This window comes from Chrysemys picta, chromosome 18 (genome assembly GCF_011386835.1).
Source record: "Chrysemys picta bellii isolate R12L10 chromosome 18, ASM1138683v2, whole genome shotgun sequence".
NCBI lineage: Eukaryota > Metazoa > Chordata > Testudines > Emydidae > Chrysemys > Chrysemys picta.
In genome coordinates this window covers 23867448-23895430 of record NC_088808.1, presented here as the reverse complement: position 1 = coordinate 23895430, position 27983 = coordinate 23867448, and the positions used below count along the sequence as shown (strand labels likewise).

The 27983-nt window shown below is 50.8% G+C and overlaps 2 protein-coding genes across 7 annotated transcripts in view; one reads left to right on the top strand and one right to left on the bottom strand.

Annotated features, from left to right (window-relative positions):
• NR5A1 (nuclear receptor subfamily 5 group A member 1) overlaps positions 1–22167 on the top strand; it is a 66178-nt gene extending 44011 nt beyond the window's left edge. For all 3 annotated transcript variants that reach the window (XM_065572602.1, XM_065572603.1, XM_065572601.1), the window contains exons 5-7: positions 575–690; positions 3851–3998; positions 17995–22167. In XM_065572602.1, coding sequence (XP_065428674.1) covers positions 575–690; positions 3851–3998; positions 17995–18242 — 512 coding nt within the window. In that variant the 3' untranslated portion in view covers positions 18243–22167. The remainder of the gene's footprint in view (positions 1–574; positions 691–3850; positions 3999–17994) is intronic.
• Positions 22168–25705: 3538 nt separating this feature from the next.
• ADGRD2 (adhesion G protein-coupled receptor D2) overlaps positions 25706–27983 on the bottom strand; it is a 61570-nt gene continuing 59292 nt past the window's right edge. For 3 of the 4 annotated variants that reach the window (XM_065572597.1, XM_065572599.1, XM_065572598.1), the window contains one exon: positions 25706–26832. In XM_065572597.1, the coding sequence (XP_065428669.1) occupies positions 26825–26832 (8 nt within the window). In that variant the 3' untranslated portion in view covers positions 25706–26824. The remainder of the gene's footprint in view (positions 26833–27983) is intronic. The other variant, XM_065572600.1, reaches the window with a different exon arrangement.

Genomic DNA, 27983 nt, shown 5'->3' with positions numbered 1-27983 from the left:
GAAATTGACCGACTGCTCTGCTTTGCTGGGGATCACTGCACGTGAGGAAAGCCCTATTGGGAGCTGCCTCTGCTGCTGAGCTGTCTTATTCTGCTCCAGCACGTGCTCCTTGTGCATCGTTGTGGGACAGGGTGAGACGTGGGAAGCTCACTGAGGCCCTCACCAAATCGGACATTGATTCATACGTGGGCTTTTGCAGCTGACAATGTGAATTCAGCCTGTCACCGATTGCAGGAGCCAGGAATGCGTTTGATCACGCTACTGTCACAATGCATTAATGGGCCATGGACCGGCAGTGACAGGAAGGGCTTGAGGAATGAGCCGAGGGTGGGCGATATGTCAGAGAGCAGAGGGAACTCTGCTGCCGCTTCTCCTCAGAGACGCTGGACGGAGGGGTGGGCTTGGGGGGTGGGAGTGGGGAGAGTTCATTCATTTCGAAAGCATCCAAGACCTCATCCTTTGACAACTTTGCATCCAAGTCCAACCTTCCTTCTGCACTGTGTTGCCAGGTCCCTAACCTGTGAGCAGATCTGAGAGGTTTTAATGGCTGTGTTTGCAACTGTGTTTCAGGTAGGTGATCAGATGAAACTGCTGCAGAACTGCTGGAGTGAGCTGCTGGTGTTTGACCATATCTACAGGCAGGTGCAGCACGGGAAGGAGCACAGCATGCTGCTTGTGACGGGCCAGGAGGTAATGTCCTCTCCTTTGTTGGGAAAAGCCTTGCAGTGTTTCAGCAGACTGTGCCTTTCCACTGCAATTCCTGCATTGCTAAGTGGTGCAACAGCATGAAGGGGTTGGGAGAGCATAGCTAATAGTGAGCCTGCATTATTGCTGCAGATGGATTGATGGACACAAAGAGTGGAACAGCCTCGTGCCTCTGACGATGCTTTGGGATACTAACCAGAGCCGGGTGATATGGGGACCGTTTCCCTCCCGATTTGTAACTCTGCTGCCCCTGTTCATGTCAGGATTTGCAAATCTGCCATATTTCTGCAAAGGAAAATCTTCCCCTTCTCACCATTTATTCCCAAAGGGGATTGATGAAAAGTCACTTTTCTTTGCCATTTTTGTTTTCACCCAATTGAGATCAGAAATTCCACTGCTTCCTCGCTGGGTCAGAACCAGTGTTTTTAATCCAAAAGGAAAGCACGTGAAAGGCACCATGTGCCTGCTGGTTAATCTGTTGCTATTAAATGTGTTTCATTGCCCTAGTTGTGGGTCTGGTAACATCTCTCTAGGATCAGAGGCAGCAAGATGTAAAGAGAAACAGTAACAGAGCCCTGCATTGTTCTTAGGTGTGTTATGGTAGGACCTAGAGGCGCCACCCCAGATCTGGGCCCCACTGCACTGGGGACTGCACAAACACATAGTCAGAGTCAGTCCCCGCCCCTAAATTGAGCACAGAGATGGCATTTTTATCCTCGTTTTACAGAGGGGATCTGGGGCACAGGGAGGCTAAGGGACTTGCCCAGGGTCATGCAGGGTGGAGCTAGGACTTGAGCCAGCAATCCTGATCCCCTTTCCTACAAGGCCAGCCTTCCTGAACTGGTGTGTGAATAAAAACAAAACGCTGTCCTTGCAGAAGGAGAGTCATTCGTTGTCTGCTTCCCTGTGAGGATGCCAGTTTCCCAAACATCCTCCTTGTCCAGTCCAGTGTCCTTCCCTCTCTCCAGCTCCCTCTCCAGACACCTCCACGTAAATTACGATTCCCCAGCACCCAAACCCTCCACTAGCACGGGAGATTCCCCCGGACCCTGCGTCCGATGTGCCTAGTGGCAGAGCCCCCTCTGCGGCCGGTCTGGCTGCTGCAGAAAGAATGTCTCTGGGAGCTCCGCGGGCCTGAGCCAGGCTTCATTAACTGGCTGGATCATTTTCTTTGCAGCTGATTGCTTTTTAAACTTCCTGGCCTTGATCCCGTGGACTGGGCTGTGACGGCGAATCCCCGTCACATACCTGGGGTCTATATTCACGACTCCAGTGGTTACGGCCACACCCAGGAGCCCTGAGTTTAGAGGCAGCCGGGGGGTTCACTTTTGGGTGAGCCTTGGGCCAATTCAAGGGCTGCGGGGCAACATTTAAAGTGGGGGAGGCATCGACACCCCCCTCTTAAATCCCCCCCCCGCCCCCAGCAATCTAATCCCCCGGCCCCTGGCCCATCAGCCCATGCAGCCACCCCCTCCAGATTTTAGTGAGTGACGTTGTGAAATGGTGCACTGGCTCACTCTCAGGTCTGGCCTGGCCAAAAAGTAATCGGGCTGTGCCCCCCCTCCCCGGCTCTGCAGCCTATGGGCCAACTGGTTTTGTATGGCAGCCACTGGAAACTCAGCGGCTTTGCAGGGCTGAAGTCAGGCCAGCCTGGGCAGTTTTGGTTGCTTAGCGGTGGGGCTCGTTTGAACTTCAGACTCCAGGATGGGAGCCCATGTGAACCAAAATCCATCTCCGTAGTTTCAGACAATCTCAGCATTCCCAGCTACGTGGAGCCCAAACTGGGAAGAAAAAATGGGTGACTTTTGTCTTACTTCTTTCCCTCTGGCGAAGGTCCTCCCGTCCCGCCTCCTGCGTGAACTAAGGTTGACCCAAGCAGATGCCTGGTGTTTTGTTTTTGCTGGGTTCCGGAATTGTTTTTGCACAAGGGGAGAAATAATGATCTGTAGATAGACCCAAACCATCCCCGGAGCACAGGCGGCCGGCATGTACTGCCTTCCAGCCAGGGGAGAATTCTTGGGTTTGGAGCAAAATGTTTCTCATAAGAAAAATCAACAGTCATGTCTGTATTTACAGAAACTGGGTGTGAGAACAGACCAGCTCTGTTTGAATAGTAGATTTTGCAGGGAACATGGGAACAAAGTCTCCCCAGAATCGCAGCCTGATCTTCCAGCTATTCCCAGGACAGCATTGCTGTTGTGCAGTGAGGGCTTCCTCTTTAAATACAAATTAAAACAAATATAACACAGAAGATTGCTATTTTCTCTTGTTTGTCTCCAAGTTACCCCTGTTTATTCTCTAAAGTGAGATTCATCCTGGCCAGAGGACCTGTGCAGCACTGTTTGGGATGCCGTGGGGCTTAAATTGTCTCCTGGGTTTATACTGGCTACCCAGGGATGAATTTCACCCTGACTCCGCAGTTCTGCTGCCTCTATCCTGTAATGTTTTAGCCACAGGCCAGAATTGGCTGCTGCTCCCTGCCCTCCTGGGAATCAGGGAAATCCATCACCTGTGCCAGGGGGGCTGGAACAGTGTGTAGTGGGGGCGCTGAGAGCCATTGAACCAAACTGTAAACCCTGCGTATGATGGAAACCGCTTCAAGCCAGGGGGTGTGGCTAGTTCCAGTACCTATGGCCTGGGCATGCAGCCACGCTGCCCTGTAGCTATTGTTTGGCTAGCTGAAAACCCTGCCAAGGTGGAGTTTGTTCCCTTCCCTCCACTGCCAGTTCCCTGTGATAATCCAGCCAGAGAGAGGGAATAATTCTAAATCCCATTCAGCCAGTCTTACGGCGGTGGGGGACACCGCGAGGACACCCTTAGGGTGCAGAGGGCTAGTACAAGACCTAGGCACCACTGAAGTCGTGGCTCGGCTCTGTGCTGCGGGGTGAATCTCACCGGAGGAGTCTTTTCAAGTCCACCTCCAGACCCACTGTGGTGTTGGCTATTTGCCGTCCCTAGGACAAGGAGCAGGAGGGGGGTTTAAAATGAGCAGCTCATGCCGTCTCCAAAGGCAGGGCGTAGCTAAGAGACACTGTGGGGTCTAGACCCCGCACGATGCCTCGCAGTGGGGTACGCGCCGCTCCTCAGGCCCTTGCAGTGTGTGATGCTCCCGGCCGCTGATCCCGGCTTCCTTCTTTGCTTTCAGGTGGAGATGGCGACAATCGCAGCTCAAGCAGGGTCCAACCTGAATAACCTGGTCCTGAGGGCACAAGAACTGGTCCTACACTTGCATTCGCTCCAGGTGGATCGACAAGAGTTTGTGTGTTTGAAGTTCCTTATACTCTTCAGTCTCGGTAAGTGCCCCAGAAGGGGCTGAGTTCTGCAGGGTGCCTGGGGGAGATGCTGGAATGCAAAGCGCTCTCACGCACAAAGCCAGCAAAGGGAACGGCGGAGCGGCTGCTCTCTCGCGTTGCCCCAGTTGGTGGGAGCATGGAGAGCGGTTATTAGAGACTGTTGTTATTTACTCGTGGCACAGTCGCACCGAGAGACCACAGCCACGACCGAGGCCGCATTGTGCCAGGCACGCTGTGAAGCGATAGTAACAGACATCCCCTGCCCCAAAGAGACAAGGAGGAGGGGGAGAAAGGGAGTATGGTTCTCCCCAATTCACAGGGGGAGCGAGGCACAGTGGGACTGCGTGACTAGAACCATGTAGCTTGTATCCAGACAGAACGTGACTTGTTTTTAAGCTGACTGCATCTCCTCACGGTGTGTCCCATGGAAGCCTTTCCGCCTCCGGGTAACCCCTCCAGAGATAAGGGGTTTACACCACAGACACATTGTGCCTCCTTGTTGAAAATCCTTCCCAAACACCTCTCTGCTCTCTGACAGACAGTGATCTCTCACTGTGGTGAGAAGGGGACCAGGCTGGGGGGGAGGGAGGAAGGGATTGCTCAGTGGTTTGAGCATTGGCCTGCTAAACCCAGGGTTGTGAGTTCAATCCTTGAGGGGGCCACTTGGGGATCTGGGACAAAATCAGTACTTGGTCCTGCTAGTGAAGGCAGGGGGCTGGACTTGATGACCTTTCAAGGTCCCTTCCAGTTCTGGGAGATGGGATATCTCCATTAAATTTAAAATTTTAAATTTAATTTGGGCTGCAAAGCACCAGTTCTCTGCAGTGTGAAGGGGTGTCAGAGATTCAGGGGAGCTACAGAGAGATGCACACAGGAGCAAAGCAGTCAGTGGGATATGGGATCCGATCTTCCCCTGGCAGAGGATCTCAGCTTGGTGAAACACAGCCTCCAGGGTATGTGGGAGCATGTGTCTCAGTGCAGGTAGACAGACATGGGCTAGCTCCCCTTGTTAAAAATCATAGCCCAGCAGCATGGGCACTGGCATGGGCCAGCTGCCTGACTACAAGCCCGCCGATCCCCTGGGTGCATACTTGCGTGGCCAGCCCAAGCCACTGCCTGTGCCACCTCGACCACACTAGTGTTCGGCACGCTAGCTCACGCAGCGCTAGTGCGCCTGTCACCCTGCGCTGGGAAGCGCCCTCCCAACTGTTCTGGAGATGACTTGGTGGGCTAGAGGGTCCCTACGCTGCTCACGGGTAGAGGAGTGCTCAGGCACCGTGGGCCAGGAGAAACACACAGACAGGGCCTGGTGCTCCTGTCAGGGCGGCATAGCTAGAGATTGGAAGCCTGGTTTCTAGAGACATGAACCCCCTTTGCTCCTACTGACGTGTGTCCTGGGATTCAGAGCTGCTTTGGGGTGAGCTGCTCTGAGCAATTCCCTGGCTCCTGCTCGCTTCGGCCTGTTCAGTGCAAGGTGCTGTTCAGAAACGTTTAAGTCCTGCTGGCTGGCTGAGGCCAGCTCTCCCCTGTGTCATCCCCACAAGGGCTAAGATCTGCCAGGGTCTCTGCTGGGAGTTCCTGGAACAGCAGGTGCTAGAGCCTTCTGGACAGATGCACTTGGCCTGTGTGGCCTGCCAGAGCCAGGGTTGTGCTGCCTGTATAAAGTGTCACTCAGGGTGTTAACCGACCACCACTGTGGCAGGGCATGAGGCACTCAGAGGTGGCTACATGTGAGGCAGCCGGAGGTGACGGGTATTGGGCACTGAAGACATGGAATGAATACATGAGCAAATGGGTGAAGCAGAGTTTGCCACAAGGGACGGGTGGTGCCATGCTGGAAGTCAAGAGAGAGCCTTTATTAGAGGTGATCCTTAATAGCAGCCAGAGGTTTGCAGTGGATGGGCCTTCCCTGCAGGGCCATATGCCATGAGGGCTTCTGCTCATGGTTCCAGCGTTCTCTGCGCAAAGAGCCACTGGCTTTCCCCATGGCCCGGGCCCCTGAGGGACGGCATAGGATCAAAGGTTCCATAGGGCCAGTGCTTCTCCCGGCTCAGCTCTGCAGGCTGTTCTGCAGGTGGTGGTTTTCTGGGGCGGTAAAGACCAGAGGGAGCAGCACAGATGATAGGTCTCAGAGTGTCCCCCTGCCCCGAAGATGTCTAAGAACCTGCTGGGCGCAGCTGGGCTGTGGGCACGTCCCCCCTGCATTCTCTGAGTCGCCGAGCCCAATTCAAAGCCTCTCTGATGGGGTGGAAACTAAAGGGAAGCTCGCACCAGACCTGGTCAGAGCCGCACACAAAAATGGCTGTGACCTGCCATTATCGGTGAGTCTGTGGGAGGGGAGAGGTGATTACAGTGTAGAGTCTAAAGGGAGCGCCAGAGACAAACATGCTGAAAATAAACCTGCTGAGCTGGCAACAGCCAAAGCGCTAAGTTAATTAGACAAAAACCTTTGTAAAATAGCTTGTAGCTTTATCAAGAACCAGGAGGAACCAAATCAAATGGCAACTCCTCACCTTTGTCCCCAGAGTCTCTCTCGGGGAGGCAGCACCTCTGCCTGAGGCCCCGGGGCTGTTTGCAGCATCGCCAGTTCCCAGAGGCTCATCCCACGGTGGTGTTTCCCAGGGGCTAGTGCTGTCGCCGGGCATCACTCCCCGGGGGAGGAGTGGCCATGCACAGCCTGGGCTGAAAGCAGCTGTTAGATAGCTGCAGCAGCAAGACATTCCACAGGCTCGGGGGCTGTAGTGTGAGCGTATTCGGGATCCGGGACTGTCTCTGGCCAGTGCTCGGTGCCCCTCTCTGCACCTGGCATCCCTCCTCGTTATGTTGGGTATTTATTTGTGTTGCGGTAGTGTCTAGACACCCCTAGTCAGGGCTCAGGGCTCCATCAGGCTAGGAGCTGTATACAGGCAAGTAATAGAAAGCTGGCCCTTGCAGTATAAAATGAAAGACAGCGGGTGGATGCAGCGTAGAGGTGAAGGCAGGCACCCAGTGACAGTCCACTGGGTCTGAGCTGTGTGACAAGCAGCAGGCCCCATGCACCCGCTGGTGGGCTATTGCAGGCAGCGCAGCAGAGGTGAGCTCTAAGGGAGAGAATTGAGTGAGGACAATGAGAGGTGGCTTTGCAGACTGACGTTATTCACAGCTCTTCCTCCCGGTCGGGGACCTCATCCTGCAAACACTTAGGCACGAGAGTAACTTTACTCATGGATGCAATTCCATAGATTTCCGTGGGGCTATTCACAGGAGTAAAGAATATTCACAAGCAGAAATGTTTGCAAGATGGGTCCTTGTACAGCAAAGTTGCTGAGTGAATTACACAGGGCCATGCTGCAGCTACAGTTAGTTATTTTTAATGTGGCATCTGGTGTGAATACAGTCCCTGAGGTGAGCCCTGCAGAGAGCACTGGGGTGAACAGGGGGAGCATTAGACAATAGTATTTCAATTGTGCCTGTCGAGGCTCAGAGCCCCATCATGGGAGGCGCTGTGCAGCCACGTAACAGAAAGCTTAGCAGTCTAGATGACCAGATAATATACTGACATCCCTCCACCTCCCTTGGCTTGCAGCTCCACACAGAATTTTTTAAAGCAAAAATATTTTTATTTTCATCAGATCATTTCCCAGAACAACCTTTTCTCCCCCGGAACCCCAGAAAACAGTGGTCCTGCCGAGAGGCAAGTAGTGGGTGAGATCCCACCTTGGTCAGCATGCAAGGGCCAGTGCAGGCATAAAATAGGGCCTGTTTTGGGCAGTGAAACAAAGTGGCTGATAGGGCCTTTACAAAACAGCCGTGTTGACAGGAGCCTCGCGTAGGGACTGGCTCTATCTAGCTGGATTTGCGTCAGAGGAATGCAGGGCAGGGAAGCGCAGATTTCTCATGATATAGCCACCGTCTCGGAGTCTGTGGTAAAAGTAACTCAGGCTGATTCACATATTTACTTCTCACCTAGACACAATATCGCCAGCCGCCACTGGCTGCGAGGGGTAGGGCTGGGAGAGCTGGCCCTCCTGCGGGGCCCGGCACGTTTCTGGGGGCCTTGCCACAGCCTTTGCCAGCCCCTTTGGCTTGTACATTGGCCTCCCCTCCCCTCTCGAAAGCCCCACCCCTTGCCGCAGTTACCATAGCAACACGCAGCTACAGGAACAGAGCCTGCTGCAGGTGCAGGCTGCTACTGACCCTGCAGGCGTCTAATGCTCACCTTGCTATGGTCCCGTCGCCAGGCAGAGCGCCCGCCTGGGCTGCCTCGTCCCCCGGCACGCGCACATGGCGGTGAGGGGGTGGGTGGGCGGCTCTGGGGACTGACAGCCTCTATTTAGCCACCGAACAGGTACAGCCTGGACATCCGCAGGGCAAGCGTCCCCCCAGTGTGCCCACCCTGGCCTGGAGGCCCTGCCTGGGTGAAGTGCCATGGGCACTGCCAAGCTTCCATGTAGCTCTGTCAGAGCCAGTGTCATCCCTGTGGGTTTGAGTCATCTCCTCAGCACCTTTCCCTCCTCCCCTGGCCTTACCCCCACACCCTCCATCCCTGTGGTCTCCTTCTCGCCCACTTCCCTCTCTCCTCCCTGCCCTTCCTGTCCTGCTTGCTGACAAACAAAAGCCCCAAGGAAATGAAGTCCGGTTTGCAAAGGCGGGTGCTGCACTTGCTGGGGGTTGAGCCGGCTTTGTCTGACTGTGGTCCACTGGCTGATTATTTGCCTGCGTATAATTGTCACTGTGTTCCATGGGTAGGTGCGGATAGTAAGGGATGTCTCCTCTGGCTAGTTTAGCACTTTGCACCCTAGCCAAAGGATCTCCAAGTACTTTGCCAACATTCCTGAGCTCCGAGTAACACCTTCCATTCTCCCCCGGCCTGCGGGAAGGCCGGTACGTATCCTTACCCCCGTGCTACGGACGGAGGAAGTGACTTGCTCAGGCTCACCGTTGGCTGCAGAGCGCTCAGATCTCACCTCAGCCCAGTAGATCACGTTCCCTCTCGCCCTAGAAACATGGGTCTCGTTGTTGTTCATTGTACAGCCCCCAAAGGTGTGCCAGGGCCTTTAGAGAGAGATTTAAAAAAACCGATGGGCCTAAATTTTCAAAAGATGCGTGATTCTGGGGGGTGGGGCCCAGACAGGATCCTTTGAAGGTGCCTCCGTTTTTCAGAGGGCAAGAGCTCAGAGAATCAGGCCCATTTGCGGTGTCCCAGATTGTCAGCCCAAAATTGAGACCCTGCTCACTTCGGCAAACTGAGCCAGTCTGTCCTGCCTACTTCCCTGTGAGGAGTCACGGGTGGGAGGGCAGAATAACAATCTGGGTGGGGTAGTAAAGTTGTGTGCCTTCTATTACAAAGGCAATGAGCTCAAATGCTGTGAGGTTATTGCTCTTAGAAATGGGTCACACCTTGGATTCCCTCATTGCCAAATGGATCACTAACTTCTCGGCACTTTGTGAGCCGAGCTTTAATGAGCACAAATATTCTCCATTGAATGAAAATATTTACATGCTTTTTGCTCCAGGAACAAATCAAGAGGTAGATACAGTCCAAGGGGTATATTCTGTGCACATTTAATGCATAGAACCAGCGTTGCCAACTCTCCTGTTTTTATCACAAGTCTCACACTATCTGGTATTTTCTTAAAACTCCAGCTCAGGGAGTCAAGTGATTGATTATGTGAGCATCTCAGCTTCTAGCCCTCAGAGTTGTGGAGAGGAGCTTGAAATCCTGACTTGTGTGCACCTTAAAAGCTCTGAAGCTAGAAAGTAAATAAGAAGAACCCCACATTTATTATTATTTTTTAAATAATCGTGATTTTGAAGCTAATCTCATGACTTTGGGGGGCCCAGTCATGATTTTTGCGCACTTAGGCTTGGCAATATTGGAACGTCTCATGGCAGAAGATGTGCAGTGTACACCTTTAATTATCATGACACCATTGCATGCTGCATTGGTCTATTGTGGAGTTAGGCTCCCACCACCAATGCTGTTTCCTAACTGTCTCTCAGGCTCTTTTGGAAATCACAGCCAGAGCTTTTAGAGTCCATGTTTTGCTGTTGACCAAGAGTACTTGGTTATGCTCCTGGCACATTCAGGGCTTAATACCATAAGAATTTCTCCAGCTGTGAATTTAATACTAGCAAATTCCCATGTCTGCAAAGTATCCAGTGTGCAGCTTTATGGTGCACAATGGCTGAGGTCTGATCCAGTTGTTAGGGACTCTACCTGTGCTTATTTAAAAGGTCTATTCACTCTTCCCATCAGCCAATACTGCTCTGAGAGAGAAGTGATAGAGTATGATCCACACTATTTCACAAAGCCACGTTTCATCTGCATTCAGAGACCATGGGCTTAATTTTGCCCTGTGCAATGCCACAGGTGGGGAGTTGGCATGGATGTAGCTGATGGCAAAATTTGTTCTAATAGCTCTGGCAGGAGAAAAGCAACTTTAGAGATCAGTGAGCAGAGTAAACGGTTACATTAGCATGATATAAGTAGGGCTAATTTGTACCACTCCTAAATTCTGGCCTGGTACGTGGGGGTTTATGAACCCTAATAGCAATTAGGTATTAGATAGGATTATTTTTTAACAGACGTGCTCTAGGATATATCTTGTTTAACTGGGTTGCTCGGCAGGCCACTCCTATTCAAACCTGACTGATTTATACTGATTTCTGTATCTCCCATCTCTGTGCTTGGGAAATGCTGGTGATCAGACACATATTCAGTCCCTGAGCCTGCAGTGGGGTCCAGGAATGAGGCGGCTTCCCTGCCTTCAGAGTGGCTGTGTGTGATCGAGGCTTAGCCCAAAGTTGATGAGAAGGAGCCGCTCCCGGCACCCGAGACCACGTCTATAACCTTCCATGTCAGTTGTTTCCTTTTGAAAAAGCTGTTTTAAAGTACAAGAAAATGAAATATGATAATCTGCTGTTTAAACAGTGATAAGGCTGTGACACAAACAGAACCCAGATTGGAAAATAAAAGGGCTGGTGGCTTGGGATGGCAGAGCCGATCTAAGGAGGGATGGGAGTTTGGGGGAGACCCTAGCCCCTTTCCCCCTCCCTCGGTGGGAGCAGATGTTGCGGTGGAGTATCCCGGGGTCCTGCTCTCCACACCGGCTGTGCCCATAATAGAAATCCTATAGTAGCATCCTCACACATTGTAGGAGGGTCGCAGTACCTTGCAGGGCTGGAGGCCATTACTGGAGAATGTTGCAGTGTTTTATTAGGGTGGGGTGCTTTGCCAGCCCAAACCAGTGTGAACAAACCAATCCATGTCAGGCTCCTCACAGGAAACATTCCCAGACTGGTGCCTCTGCTCCTTGGTTGGGACCTGGGAGGCACTGAAACAGCAGTCTCAGCTTGGCTTATTCCTTTCCCGCATGGGCATTTCTGTTGAACTCCCATTGCCTTTCCTGTGGATGAAATGTCAGTGGTGGCTCTGAGGGTGATAAGCCCCAGCTTCAGGGTGGCTGTGGTTTAAAATCCTGTCTCCAATGCATGTTTAGCGCAAACAGTAAAGATGCCTTCCCGGAAGTGACGTGAACATACCTTTATTGCTGTACGTTGTGCTAAGTATATTACATTCTTCTTCTTTTTTTCTTTCTCTGTGGCTTTCTAGGAAGGCTGTGCAACAATACGCTGTATTTCCTATGTCTCCTTTTGCCCCAAATCCAACTGTTTCTTTCCATAATGCAAAGTTCTTAGAGCAGTAAGAACATAAAAATGGCCATACTGGGTCAGACCAATGGTCCATCCAGCCCAGTATCCTGTCTCTGACAGTGGCCAGTTCCAGTTGCTTCAGAGGGCATGAACAAAACTGGGCAATTATTAAGTGATCTATCCCTTGTTGTCCAGTTTTAGCTTCTGGCAGTCAGAGGTCTAGGGACATCAGAGCATGGGGATAGGTTCCTGACCATCCTTGCTAATAGCCATTGATGGATCTATCCTCAAGGAACTTCTCCCATTCTTTTTTGAACCTATAGTTTTGGCCTTCACAACATCCCTGGCAACAAGTTCCACAGGTTCACTGTGCATTGTGTGAAGAAGTGCTTCCTTTTATCTTTTTTAAACCTGCTGTCTATTCATGTCATTGGGTAACCCCTAGTTCTTGTGTTATGGGAAGGGGTAAACAACACTTCCCTATTCACTTTCTCCACACCATTCATGAGTTTATAGCCTTCTATCATATCCCCCCTTCGTCGTCTCTTTTCTGAAGTGAACAGTCCCACTCTTTTTAATCTCTTCTCATATGGACGCTGTTCCATACCCCTAATAATTTTTGTTGCCCTTCTCTGTACCTTTTCCAATTCTAATATATCTCTTTTGAGATGGGGTGATCAGAACTGCCTACAGTATTGAAGGTGTGGGCGTACCATGGATTTATACAGTGGCATTATGATATTTTCTTGTTTATTATCTGTCCCTTTCCTAGTGATTCCCAACATTCTGTTCGCTTTTTTGACTGCCGCTGCACATTGAGCTGATGTTTTCAGAGAACTGTGCACGATGACTCCAAGATCTCTTTCTTGAGTGGTCACAGCTAATTTAGACCCCATCATTTTGTGTGTATAATTTGCCCTTCGCAGGCTCAGCTGTAGAGAACAGGATTGCATATTACGTGTAGGATGTAATTGCCTTTAACAAGAGAATTTCCACATTTACCACTCTGCCACAGCACAATCAAAGCCAACGCCACAGACACAAGAGGCTGCCATTTGAGTTCTAAATAGATTTCTCTCCTGAGCAGGTAAAGAGGTTTAATTAAAATTAGGGCTTCTCAAAATAGCAATATTTATGAGGACAGCACAGGTTAGCTTTGTTCTACAGAAGGGCTTAATAGAGCCTTAATGGATTGACCTATCATTCGATTTCATGACTTATATTCATGAAGCAGCTCCTCTTGGGGAGGGGAGTAAGAGAGGCTTTTATAGCCCACATTCCCTTAAGCGTTTGCAATTTATCAGCAGCTTCTCCCAAACAAAAGGAGCTGTGAATAGGAAGAACACTTGAGGGCATAGAAATAATCCCAGGCATATCTGTATGTGTGATGGGCTGCTTTGTCACAGGACAGAGTCTTTGCAACTGCTGCAGTGTCTCTAAATGAAGTGAGTCAATGTTATTTGGACAACATTCTTTATTCATTGCAGGAATGAAAAGATTATTCAAATATTCAATTAACCAGTGAATAGGGTCTTTCTGAGAACCAGGTGAGTTCATCAAGTAGAACTAGCTATTGTTGAGCCAACTCAGGGTATAGATTTGACATTTATCAATATAACTTCTTTTTTTTTAAATGACACTCACAATAACCTTATGCAGATAAAGAGATTTCATAACAACATGCTCTAATATAACAGAGACAGGCGCGTTAAGAACAAATGTGCCACAGGAGGGGAAAGGGAATTCTGATCTGATAAAGTGTGTGTTATACAGAACCTGAGATACTTTGTGACTATGCCACACAGTACAAAGCAACAGTGAGATGGGAAGGGCCCATTAGATCATCGCCTTGTCCAGCCCTCTGCCAGTTCAGGATTGTTCCCTATGGCATATTCTTGTGGACTTTATTCATCTGACTCGAGCAATGGGGCTTCCGCCACTTCCCTTGTAAGACTGCTCCACAGCTTGATAGGCCTCCATGATAGATATTTACCGAAAAAGGTTGCAACTCTTTTCAATTTAGGCCCCAGTTCAACAAAGCACTTAAACACCTGCTTACCTTGAAGCCTAATGGCACTTAAGCACAGGCTTGGCTGCTTTGATGAACTGGGGCCAAATTTCAGTTACGTGCTGATTCCGATTTCCCTTTCCAGACCATGTAGAGGTATTTACTAAAATTAAAACATTCTGAAGGGGCAGCGGGCCCTGCAGCCATTGCGAGGCAGAGCGGATGGTGTCACTGCTCTTTGTTAGGGCCCTTCAGCCAGTTTTCATTCCATGTAACTGCTCATATCAAAACCAGCTGGAAACATTTGTGCAGTAATAATGTGTGAGACTCTGTATCAAGTGCTTGCTACAGTCTAGCTACATTGTATCTGCTGCATTCCTTTCCATCATGGAGGGGCCAGTCCTGTAACCCTTCACTCAAATAGACATTTACACAAGTAGTACTATTGGTTTGCTAAGCCTGATTCTCCATCACTTCCAGTAATGGTATCCAATGACTGAGTTCATTCTCCAAAAGCCTTGGGGTGCTTATCCTACTGGCCTGCTGATCTGTATATATTTAACTTTTCCAAGTACTCTATGACCTGCCTCTTATCATCCCGTCTCCATTGTCTATTCCAGACTTTGTTTTATTTTGCTTGTTGGAGACAGATTCCAGGAAGAAGTTCAGTAGCTCATCCATCTCAGAACCACATACTTGTTGATTGTGTTTCTCCCCCCACATACCAAGAGACTTCCTTTGCCATCACTGCTTCTCATCTGAATAATATATTTTTAAAAGTCTTTAATCCATTTGGGTAGAACATTAACCCATTCTACGTTTCTGCAGCTCTAAAGCCAAATTCAGTCTTGGTGTAGAACCCTACTGCAGTCAATAGAATTACCCCAGGTGGAATTTGCACCCTAATCTTTTCCCAGTAAGTCACTGTGTATTCTTGCTCAGTCCTTTCCCTGGGCAATTTCCGTTACAGATTCCTTTGTATTACAGACCTTTGGGGCAGTCTCTCGTGAAGGCATTTCCAGGGAACTGCTGAGTCTTTATTAGACTAAGATCTAATAGTGTCTATAACAGGTAGAAGGAAACCTCTGGGCCCAAATAATCCAAACTGCCATGCTCCAAATCTGGACCCAATCCTGACTCTTCACAATATTCAGCTTCGAGACGTTTGAGCTGCCGTCTCTCATCTGAACTTGAACCTAAAGGGGCCCCTCTCTCCACTGGCTACCTGCAGGTAGACGGAACAGATTTGCTATCAGACATCATGGTAATTGTTGCTGCAGCTCCACCAAGTACAGGCAATCCTGTTAACTCCATTGGCCCAAATGTTTTCAGGGAGGATGTTTATAGCAGGCTCTCATGTAAGTGGGCTCTAAGCTATGAACATTGTGTACTTCTGTAGTAGCCTAATAACATGGAGTATGTATAGTGCCATTTTACCAAAGCCTTTGTTAAATCCACACATCACCCAGGTTTCAACATGTTAGATTTAAAAAATGAAAACTCAAGTCTTTTGTATTTTCAAGTGCCAGAATAGCATCCTGCTACCCACTGGGAAGAGTTGTAGTAAAACTCCTTAAAGGGCAGGCCTGGACTGGCCAGAAAGACTAAGGCTATGTCTACGCTACCACTTATGTTGGCAAAACTTCTGTCGCTCAGGGGGTGTGGGGAAAAAAGTGGTGGTGTGCCCAGCGCTGTCAATGAGAGAGCTTCTCCCGCCAGCATAGCTACCGCTGCTTGTGGAGGTGGTTTTATGATGTCGACGGAAGAGCTCTCTCCCATCGGCATAGGGTGGCTACACGAGCAATCTTACAGCGGCGCAGCTGCATCGGTACAGCCGTGCCATTGTAAGCTCGCTAGTGTAGACGTGGCCTTGGTGTAAGAGCGAGCGAACAAGAGAAATGAACTGCAAATCTAGATTAGCTCAATGAAGCCAAACCCTCCCTTGGGCTCTGACTAGAATACAATTAAGTGCTGACATTTGGATAACTCATTCTGATTTTTGTCAAATTGCCACTTCATACTGATTGGTGGCCAGGCTCTGGGTCTATCTCACCTGAAAGGTGGTACCTCCACCAGAACAATCCCACTGGAGCACGGGGCTCAGCATAGTCCTGGAGGGAGAGGTTCCTTCTACCCGTGAGCAGGATCAACCTTGCTTGGCTTATGAGGGGACAGTCCAAGAGAGCAGAGCTGCAGATCATGGAAGTGAGATGGGCCTCGATGGCTGCTGGGAAATACCTGACGGAAGAGTGGCTCGATATGGAAAATAAGATTACCGTCAGGCATGAGCCCCATTAGGGCTTTCTTTGTGGAGGGACAGACTAAAGCCAAGGGGGGGGTGTTTGTGTTTTCTTCGCTCACAAACAGAAGAAAATGCTTTTAAGTGATTTTTTTTATCATGATCTTTTACCAGGGCAGCATCCTGGTCTTATTGATTTAAAACCCACAGCAAGGTTTGTAGATTATAAGGATAATCTGTGGATGTTCACGTGGCTCAATGTGCTAGGAGCTGTGTCTCTCAGTAGCTAGGTGGTGGCTCCGCACCGGAGAGCTTTCTGCCTTGCATTTCAGTAAGGCCAGTTCCAGGCAACAACAGTGTTACCGGAGAATTGTTTAGACACTTGCGAGGCATAAAGGCTCAGGGTTACTATGTTTGCTGAGCTCTGTTGCCACATTGAAAACCCCAGGTTTAGCAGGGAATTAAGCCAGTCTTTTCATAGACATTCAGAAATGGATGAGCTCTAAGGCTAAAGGCCTATAAGATTTTCTTTGACGGTGTGAGATGGAAGTGACCGCAGCAGCCATTAAAAATTCATCAGCTCTAGAATCTGCAAACGTCCTGAACTGGCAGCCGATTAGCTGCCTGGATTCTGGCTGTACCCCGATGGCTCTGCAGTATTCTCCATGGTTCTGCACATACGAATGAGGGATGAAAAGGTCCATAAGGTCCTCTAGTTGGTCTGTCCTCTGCTCCTCTTTTTTATAACAAGGGGCAGGTTTCCTGAGTAGGTTTTCCCCACCCCTTATACAGTATAAGAACAATTCCATTTTCTAGATATGCAACTTCTCTCTCTCCCACCCCCTTCTGTGGATCTCAGAACACCCTCCCCTCCCCCCCCCCCACACTGACCCTCCTGTTAAGCTGAATGTTTTCACCTCCGGTTGCTCCTCTTCCCAGTGCTTTGTACTCGGCTGGATAGCCCTGCGATGACTTGCCCACTTTCATGGTTTGGTGCCCTCAGCCCCTTGCTGCAGACTCTCGTTTCTCTCGGGGGCTGATTGATTAAGTGAACACCAAAACCCATCCCAAGGCTGGTCCTGTGTGACCTTGCTAGTTCCCTCCAGCCAGCCCAAAGCGCTTCCCTCTCACAAACACCCTCTTTCCTCAAGTTCCAAGCCACTTCCTAATGCACTCATGAGTCAAGCTGGTCAAAGAACAGGTGAAAAAGCATAACAAGTTTTTTTCACACTTTTTCCCAGAGAAAACTCTTTGGTGAACATTTGCTGCCCAGGACCATCCCACAGGACCTAGTAAGGTGGTGAAGCATGTCGGCCCAGCTCTTTTCACGAGTGTGTGGCCGACATGCTTCACCACCTTACTAGGTCCTGTGGGATGGTCCACAAGAAACTCTCCCCACAACTTCTTCCCCCCCCAGTACCTTCAGGATTTGATGGGAACTTGGCAATGGAGCAGGGCTTTATTTCCCACTTGCTGGGAGATCAGTGTTTGGAATTCTCTGTCTCAAAAGTGCTAGTAGATTCAATCAGCTTCAAGGATTGTTTGGACAGCAATGGCCCCTCAGTCGAGCACTCACACACGTAGGAACGGGCTCACATGCTCAGCATTAAATTCATTGCTGAATGGGGCGGGGGTCGTCGGGATTTCCTCCCTCCCTCCCTGTGACATACTGGACGGATTGAATCTTTCTTTAGCGCCCCCAGCAGGGATCAGAGGAGGGCGTGTCTCACAGTCAGTGCCCTACCATTGCAGTGGTGGTGATACAGGTGGAAGCAGAAGGGTGTAAGCGTGGCTGTTCTTTAGTCTTTCCTGTCTCCTCCCAGGATCCTGTTGCCCCTTAATGCTGTGCTTTTCCATACATAAAGAGCAGCCACGTTCTTGAAGACTTAATCACTTTTACTTGAGCGTCAGAAAAACAACAGTAATAGGAAAGAGCACAAGGTGTGGGCATCTCCACTGTAATGCATGCAGCCACCCTGGGAATGGAATGCAGAGTTCTTAGAGACCAATGTCTAGGTGCATTGTGGGTCCATAATGTGTGCTGATGTAAATGTGACACAGGGCTGCGCTTTGTGCCATTTCACGAGACACTGCCTTTTGTTTTCCTGTTGCAGATGTGAAATATTTGGAAAACCACAGCCTGGCGAAGGATGCTCAGGAGAAAGCCAACGCAGCTCTGTTGGAGTACACCATCTGCCACTACCCTCACGCCGCGGACAAGTTCCGTCAGCTCCTGCTGCGGCTGGCTGAGATCCGCTCCCTCAGCATGCAGGCCGAGGAGTACCTCTACCACAAGCACCTGAGCGGGGAGGTGCCTTGCAACAACCTGCTCATTGAAATGCTGCACGCCAAGCGGACTTGAGTGCGGCTCGTCCCGACAAGAGACTCGTAACGGAGCTTCTCAGAGATGTTCCCTGCTGGGAGCATGCAAGAGAGGCAGAAGGAAGCTGGGGGGGCTGGCCTAGCAGCACTGCTGTCCATCGCCGCCTCGCCCGGTGATTATATTTAACCAGTACTATTGGAAAGTTTCAGATGATTTATTTTAATATACAGTAACTATGGTTTAACAGCGCTAAGATGAATATGTTCCATTCTGTATGGACTGCCCTTCTGGGAGCATTGCCTGTCCTACATTTGGCTTTCCCTTTCTACATAGCATCGATTTGGCTTAACACAAATTCCAGGGTGTGGAGGATTAAACCTTAGAAATGGCTTTTCTCTTATTTATGTTCATTTTGACTCATTTTTCCTCAGCAGCTGTCTGCCCTAACCCTGCCCCCTCACCTTCTGCCCACAAACATCTCAGGACCCCACTTGCAAAGGGGGGAGAGAGAGGTAAAAAGGTACCTTGCTGGTTTTACCCTTCCGACAGGCCAGGGCTTCTCCAGATGATGCTCTGTGGTTGTCGCCACCTCCCTGGAGGTGAAACACTTTGTGGAGCTAGAAATGGGGCTGCAGGGGTTGGCCAGGGAGACTGCCTTGTGGGATAGTTTGCAGAATGGAGATGCTAGAGACCCCTGGAATGGACATAGACTGGGACATGGTACTGGGGAAAATGCAACCATCTACATATTCCTGAATCCAGCCATTAGATCCATACTGCTCCTGCCCTGTGTCCCAGGGGAGCCTGGGGTTTTGTGCCCCCGAGCCCAGGAAAGCTGTTAGAGTCCCATTTTGGGTCAGGAGACAGTGCTTGAGATAGGATCACTGTGTCACCACAGCCAGTGCGTAGTTGCAGCAATAGGCCTGCTTGACCAGCGTTGGGGGCCTTAGCAGAGTGTTGGTTACGTTCTGACTGGGGAATCTCCTTGTCTTCTGAGCTCAATATTACAGCACAGCCCCATAGTATCCAAGTGCTGAGTCATTCAGCTATTCATCCCTGCGTCTCCTAGCCTGTGTCCTGCAGCCCCTCTGGCCTGGAAGCTGCTGACGGACTGGCCAGGCGAGAGTGCCCCTAGGACGGGGTTGTCTGGGCTGATGGACTCCTGCAGTTACATGAATCGGGAGGCTGTTACAAGAACTGGACAGTAGAAAGCCATCCCTTTCCCCACGAGCTGTCCCCATCTGGGGACCCCACGCCCTGTGGAGTAAAGAGCAGGTGCAGACTCTGGCTGAGGGATGCAGGCGCAGTGGAACGTACCATTACAAGCAGGGTGGAGAGCAGGGTTGCTGGGACAAATTCCTCGCTGGTGTAACCGCACTGGGCTGTCACTGAGCTGAACATGGCCGGTCGTGTGTGCAGGGGTGGGTGGCAAAGGCTCCTTTTCTGAATAAGCAGCTTCCTGACTGGCTAAAGTGCTGTTTATTCAAGTTTTGTGGCTGTGTAACAGGGAGGGCCAGCACTCACCCCGTCCCCACCCCCAGTCCAGCACAGCAGCGATTACAAGCTCTGCCTCATCCTGCTAACGAGTGTCTGGGGGCTGCCTGCAGCGGGTGGGGAGCAGGGCACCAGGGAGGGGATTTCATCCTGGAGTTCCAAACTGTGCTTTATGTCTTCAGTGCCCAGCCCTTAGCCTCAGGTAGGCCCCTGCACGCTGCCCTGCTACGCCCAGGCAAGCCAGTGACCATCCAGAGCAGCTCCATTCCAACCGCTTCAGCGACCCCGGGTCACACCACAGAGGGGGGAGCAGAGTCTGGCCCTGACACTGACGTTTCAGCAGGGAAGTTTGTGACTCCATCGAGCTCTGGCCCCATCTCTTGGCTCAGCCTCTGTCTCCAGGACGGTTTTCTCCCGCCTCCAGACCTGTCTCACTCTCTTTGGAAGGTTTCCAGCTCCAGCTTCCCTTGCTTTTCTGCATCACGACATTCCCCGTTCAGCAGTCAGGTGCTTTCTCATCCTGGGGCCAGGCCCTCCTGTTTCTTTAGCCAGCAGGACTGCAGTTAATGACTTGCTGAAAGATTCTGTATCTTACATGAAGGCGGGTGAACCCTTTGCCATTGAAGTTGGACAGGATGGCCCTCATCTCATAGCAGCTTGTTCTGCTAGCCCCCCTAAATGTCCCCTTTCAGCCATTCCTTGCTGGCAGTGCTACAACTGGCCCAGCGGCCGAGTGTTTTTGAAATCTAGGGAACAAAGCAATTGGGGATGCAGTCCCCCATTCGGAGAGTCAATCAAGAAGCACAGTCTCCTGAACCCACGTACTGGATTTCTCCATATAATGCCTGGGATGTGTGGCGATGGCAGAATGAGCAGGAATAAACAGGGCTGAGATGTGCCCCAGGAAATGGAGTAAGGGGCAAGATCTAACCATCAAAGGACTTTTTTTCTCACCATCTCTAACTGCGACATCTCACCAGCTGCTCTGTGTGTGCTCTCGGGAATGCTTCCCCTGGGATGGAGCTGGGGAAACCTTTGGCAGTAGCCTAGCACCAAATACAGCCACTCATCTGAACACTTTCTTAGCGGAATCAGTCCCTTTGGACCATTTTCTCTGTTTATTCTATTCTATTCAGGTTCTTTTACACTGTGCCCATCTGCGCTATATTGTAGCCTTTCCACTGCACCTCTCCTGGCTCACTTATGTTTTTATTTAGTGTCCCCTCCATTTTTGGACACTGAAGTCAAAGCTAAGCACGTGACCCTGATGGATGACTATAGGACTAGGTGGTCCAAAGACCCGGTCCAGGGCGACAGCACTTCTGCACATCATGCTGTTCAAGCCATTGCAGAATGTCTAGCCTCCAGAGAGACTATGAGAAGAAAGGGATTTCCTTCTGCTCTCTGGTTCTTCTGTGTGTGCATCTGAATTAGAGGCCATAGTGCAAATGTTCCACAGGTACCTCGCATGCCAGCCATGGGCATAAAGGCTGCCCTGGGGTTCCTGAGCTGGTGAGTAGGGTTTCTACTCCACTCCCCATTTGCCTGCTTCCTCTGGCTGGGAGTAATTAGACCTGCGCCATAACCTACAGCCCAACGGTGAGACGTCCCAGCTCCACTGCTTGGTGAGATTCACCCTGGCCACCCAGCAGTGTGTTGCTTCAAGCCCCGGTGTTAGCTTCTGTCAGATGGCAGCATGTTCATGTGTCAGTTAATAGAGCTTTCCCACCCAGGGAAGTGAGAACTGCTGACGCTACAAGACAGCGAGTCCCTTTGACCTTGGGTGCATCTCCCTCCCCACTTAGTTAGCAGTGGAAGGTAAAACCAGACGGTGCTTTATTCTTGCTGCCACGTTGGCTTACTTCAGCTCTACTGTCCTTTTCTATTCCCCGAGCACTGGACCTTCCCCAGGCTCCAGTAGAGGCCAGGCTTAAATGACACTGCTATGTGCTCCCTGTTCTGTAGGTCCCTGTCAACACAGGTCATATTATTGGCGAATAACGGCCCTTTGTAACAAGTGGGTTCCGATATATTTTCCATTCCAGGTGCTTGTTTCTTGTTTAGAGTGGACTTTTGTACCCAGAGAAATGTGGCTTCTGAAGTTTGGCGCTTTACAGGCCTTGTGCGCTGCTGCTGCGTACCTTCTTGGCAGACTTTTGTGACTATAAGCAGGTCATTTTCTGGAAGCTTATTAGATGCAGATGAGCATGTTTGTTTCTGCATTTCGACATGTTAATGCGTTTTCCTCTCCATGTCTGTGGTTCAGTTTCACTTTGTATTTTGTGGATTTAAAGAGCTGGGGAATATGGTTTGGGCGTTAAAAGATGTTTTATTTTCAGAAAATGAGAAGTGTCCTTAAGTGTCTCTCTCCCCTGCTTCACCCTCTCCATTCCATCTATGGCAGGAGATTGTTAGCAATGTTCTTGTCAGGATCAAACCACTGTAATAAATTTTGCAATTCACTTAAAAATTCTGGATTCTGCGGGTTTTTTATAATGTATTTCTAACTCTGGGTTGCTGTTGCTGTCACATCTCGTTCCATTACTGCTTTCTGCAGCGGAGCAAAGAACTTTCCTGGGTTTCAACCCCATGCAAACGGAAGGGCGGATGACGACGTTAAACAGTGCTCAGCCCTGATGATACTGGCCTGGGGCTCCTCTGCAGGGTAACTGAGCTGGCATCCTTAGGACGAATAAATTCGAGATGAGGGTTGAATTGGTTCCAAGGAGCCACGCAGGTCCCGGCTCTCAGTTTGCCTGAACCTTGGGGCTATTGTGTGGGAGCTGCACATTAAAGCCAGTTGCTCTGCTGCAGCTCATGCCCGACCGTGGTGGCGATAGGCATTGCAGACTGTAGCCCTCTTCATTAGCAGGCAGGCAGGACTGTGACACTTGTACTCACGTGGGGAATATGGCTCATGTTTTGATTAGACTTTGCTGACTTCATGTCTATTCATAGGTACGTCTGTGGCGCTTCTCCCCAGAGGATCAGAATGGCTTTGCCAAGTCACCCTAACAAGTGAGCTTGAGAGCAGCCAGGTTTAGGGGAGGGTTAACTTAGGTACTAACCACTTGACATGGCTCTTAGTTTATAATGATCAGGCTGTGCTAGGCACAGCAAGCAAGCAAAAATCCCTTCTCATACAACTGTAAGAGCTTTTAATATCACACATCCCTAGGGAGCAAACTCACAGCTAGGAGACAGCAAAGCCCAAATAACTGACTCAGTGTGCGCCTGTATTTGTACACACAAACCCTGCAGCCGTGCCTGTGGGTCAGCACCATGCGAGCACAACCAGCTGGCTGGGCAATTGCTGACCTTGTCCTAGAACGGTAACTATGCCTAACGCATTGCCACAGGGTCTTCAGTCACCTGGTTTGAAAATTTGGGCTCCACGGTCATGCAGTGGAGTGTAATTAACCAGGAGGGTTTCAAGGCCCTGAGCCAAAACCCAACTGAAATCAGTCGCCACACGCCCATTAGCTCCAATGGGAGCTGGATCAGCCTGCAAGAGGGGAGCCATCAGGAACAGAACAGCCTCCCTGCCTCACTAAACTAGGGTGACCAGGTGTCCCGCTTTTATAGGGACAGTCCTGATTTTTGGGACTTTTTCTTATATAGGCTCCTATTACCCCCCACTCCCTGTCCCGATTTTTCACACTTGTTGTCTGGGCACCCTACACTAAACCATCACTCGCCTCAAAGCTGACAGAAGTCGCACATGCAAGGTGCAGTGTTGCTGAGCTCTTACAAGCAGCTGCCAAGTTCTAGCCCCAGAAGACTAGCAGACGACGTGATGCCTGATGCGATTTGTAAAGTGCTGCGGGACGAACGCTGCGGCAGGAGTATACTCAGCTCCTGACGGGCCAGCCGCCAGCAGAACCAGGTAGATGCTTTAGCGCTACCCTGGGGACTACAGTGGCACTGGGATTATCCGGGTACCAGCTGAATGAATTAGGTAATAATGCCTCTATGGGCCTGATTCCGAAAACGCAACTAAGCATATGCTTAAAGCCCTGCTTTGCTGAGTGGGGGTGGGGCAAAGCCCATGCTTAACGTGCCTTGCTGAATCAGGGCCTATAAAGGACAGTGTAGTTGCCCCTCTGTACCCTAGTCTGCTGGGAAGGAGGCGGCCATTAGCCGGAAAGGCCTGCGTCCTACACAAAGCGCTCGTTAACGCTCAGTGTGACCCCTGCGTGGGGCAAGTTTTTGGTTACTTTGAAAGGGTTCTGAAAAGCGGGGCCTATGGCTCGGCCGGCCTTTGAGGCGGGATGTTCGTCCCGCTCCAGCGCTGACTCGACAGTCTCATTACAGCTCCATTCAGTGCTTGGCAATGTGCTCAACGATGTTACTGAGCAGAGACTAAATCGCTTCAGCGAACAACCGTTCAGCTGCCGGCTAGCGTAGCACATGAGCCAGCCTGTAACAGCCACTACGGGGGCTGGATGGGCCCGAAGTGTCACGTCTACTTGGCCGTTGGACATGCAAAATGAGCCACGTCCACAGGAGTCAGCCACAGCATGAAGGCAGCTTTTCCTTGGCGATAAAGCTAGAGGGGGCCGAATGCCTGCCTAGCCGCTCATTAACCCATGACACATGAACATGCAGTAACGGTTCTGAGCCGTGACTCTTCAGGAGGCTAAACAATGACAAACCACAGAGCCCAGTGTCTTTAAAGTCAGCATTTACTCAGCCATAATACTCAGCTAACCTGCTACCGAGCGCACGTGTGCTCTATGCCTAGGCACATCGGAGCAGAAACCCTCTGCTGCAAAGCCCAGCCAGGGCAGGATAACACACCCTCTGCCTCTGAGCAGTGCTACACTAGACAGCTGCTAAGCTCCTTTAGGGCTGGCGTGAGAATAGTTCATCAAGCTAGCATAATCAGCTGGTTTAAAAATGAAGAAAAAAACCCCCAAACCCTAAAATACAACCCAGCTACCGTCTGGCTCAGCGTGCCTGTTTCCCAGGCACACCGTGTCTAACCCGTGCAGGAGGGGGGATGGAAACATTACAGGTGCCTGGCAGTGCACCAGCCTCCTTTGCTGGGGGCAGTGGCGGGCAGCCAAACGGTCCTTTACAATGCAGCACTTCGGCTGGTCTGGCTGTGCACACCCCTTGCACATCCCGGTCTGCAGTTCATGGTATTGTTGGCCACTCATGGATGCCAGCCATGCAAGGAGACAAAGCATGTGCAGGTTTGGTTTGTTGTTTTTCCTCTACAAGGCCCTGGCTTTTAGCCTGGAAGAGCAGGAAAGGACCCTGCTAGAAAGGACCCTGCTAGTCTCCAACAGCCTACAAACCTCTGACGCGAGGCACGAGGATGTCTTGCCAAACACATTCACCGGCTCTCCACTAACCTTCTCTCACTAATACAGGTGGGGGGAGGGCACTTAGGCCTTTGCTCCCACACACCTGGCGGTCAGCCTCTCGGGCTGGTAGCTGATGGCAGGAGAGGTTTATCCGCTGAGGGGCTAAGCACACTGTCATGTAGCAATGTTAGGAAGGGGATATAAGAGGCAGGTGGGGGGAACATAAAGCCCCCTGTGATTAGTGCAAAATAGGAGCTGCCTCAGGGAGACCCCCCCCCCCCCCCACGGCTTCAATGCTGCTGTTTGTTTGGTCCATGCATTGGTGAGCGAAGTGGCAGCCGTCTAGAGATGGGCTGGTCTAGCAAACCAACCTGGGGAACATACAGCAAGCCAGGAACGCACTATTACAGCCCCTCGACTGCAGCACATCCTTTACTGCATTCCTGAACCATGATCTGGAGAAACAGTGCTGAGCTGAGGGGGGTGACGCTGCCCTGAGAGGTGTGGTCAATACAGTCCCTTCATAGCCGTTAAGGCCAGCGGGGCCCATGGTGAACATTTTGTTTGACCTTCTGCAAGGCACGGGCCAGAGAATCTCACAAAGCGATTCCTGCATCAAGCCCAGAACATCTGGTTGAGCAGCAGCGTCACTAATAGAAAGCCGGCTAATGCGAGACTAATGTACAAGCATTGCAGTTAAGGGGAGGGAACGTTTTATTGTGTGTACAGAACACGAGGGGGCTAGTGCATTGCGAGGGCTACTTTGTGTGCTGCCTTTTAACAGGCCGTGCTCAGGCAGGAGATGAGTGAGTGGGAAGGGGAGCGCATTACCTTTTCCTTCACTTTGCCTCCAGCCCAGCTAGTGCACGAAGGACAGAACTAACATGAAAGGACTGGGTCTTGCCCTGGCCAGTGAGCCAGAAACGACACTATTCTAGCTAGACACACCTAGTTCTGCCCTGATGTTACACCCCCCATTTCACGATGGTGCCACGTCCCACTGACTGAGTGTCTCAGGTTGAGCCTTCAGCCTCTCCAGAGCCCTGCATGGTCTTTTCATGGAATGAGTCATTTCAGCTTTTGCCCTGTATGGAAAGCCCCTGAGCTTTAGCTGCTCTATCAGGCAAGAGTTGGGGGGCAGGGAAAGCTGGCAGAGCCCTCAGCTGGCTGGGAAGTGGGGCAGCCAGGTTGACGTAGTCTTGTTTCAGTGCAGGGGGCTGGACTTGGTGACTTCTCAAGGCCCTTCCAGCCTTACATGTCTCTGATTACTCAGCGGGCCTGCACCAAGTGAGGACATGGGGCTGCAATCCCCACCTCTCCTTGGGGGACATGAACCGGCCGGGGGCTGGAGAGTAGCTTTGCTCACTAGCCTCACCGGACCATTGGGGTTCCAATCACAGTTGGGAAAACAGCTTCTGGGGGGTGTTTTAGCTGAACCTTTCAAAGTTTGTCCCTCCCCGTCTAATGGCAGACTAGCAAAGCAGCGTGGGGCTACCTAACCAAGGCCCAGGGAGGAGCGGCTGCCGCCCATTACAGTAGGGCTAACGCCAGGGGCAAGGGAAGCAGGTCACGTGTGAATGGTCAGCGAGGAGCAGGTCAGGGAAGTCCTCCTGCCTGCCCGGATGCCCCAGGCGTGCCTTGGTTTTAGCTGCACGTGCCGGAAGTAAAAAACACATGTTCAATGGCGTGGGACGTTGTGGGTCTCCAGGAGGAAATCAAGATGGCCGCTGTGCCCGGCTTCCACGGACCTGCCTTCTGTTTGGAGAGCCCGGGGGAGAAGGGGGCAGGGCTGGGCATCACCTGGAAAAGCGCCTCTCAGAACCCTAAATCCAAGGAGAGAGTGCATTAATCAGTGTGCAGAGAGCCTCCGCATCCCCCCAGGACATGCCTGGCTTGGCCCTCTGCTAGAGATGGGGCTTGGGCTACTCACATACCGCGGTGGGGGGGGGGGCATCAGCTGCTGCAACAGCAGGGGCATTTAGCCTTTATTTGGTGCACAAATGTAGCCCTGAAAACCCAAAGCTTCCAGATTATGGATCCAGGAGCCTAGACTCTCACTGCATAGCCAGTTCCCCTGGCTTGGTCAGCTGCTAATGCTCCTGTCTCTCCCCAACACCCCCCCCCTCCCCGGCCACTGCCCCTCCCCATCACCTCCACCTCAGGTAGACTCTATGAAGGAGGGTTTCATAACAGACTAGAGGTCACTAAAATAACAGTTTAGAGAAAACCAGTTGGAAGCTATTGTTATTTACTTTTTTGCATAACAATGAAGTTAAAAGGCAACAATTTTTAACTGATAGAAAGGACTATTAAAAAACCCACTACAGCAAATACCTCTTGGCAGTGAGTTCCACAGGTTATCACAGAGGCCAAGTGTTCGGATTTGCAGAAAGAGCCTTACACAGTTATAGGAATGAGAACTGCCACAATTACAGTGTCGCTTTGTGACAGCTATAAACCCGCCTGCCTTGGGCCATAAAGCAACCTCTGAATGACAGTGGGTGGGAAGAACTTTCTCCCACAGGCTTGTCCTTAGCTGGCCAGCACGGGCCTTCTTACACCCCAATCTAAAGCATCTGGTGCCAGGCTGGCTGAACCCTGCGGCAGTTCTGAGGGCCGTATTAGTCAGTATTTATTCCCACTGGTTGTTTTCCTGACCAGCTAGGAATCAGTCAGCTGTCCAGTCAGCTTTTGAGACCTCAGATTAATAGATTATGATTTTTTAAAGGCTATTTAATGAGATATTGTGATTTGTTAGCGCTGCTTAATATTGATCACAGAAGGAGTGGGTCATGGAGACAAGCAGACACTTGTTGCTATGTGTGGCTTAGCAACATACACAATGTATTCAAAGGGAATAATGAAATTATCACAGGGAAACAATGAAGCCATCACTTGACAAGATGGAGGATGTGGAGCTCTTGTTTGCCAAGACAAGAAAGACACTACTTATTGTTTGCACAAATCTGTGAAC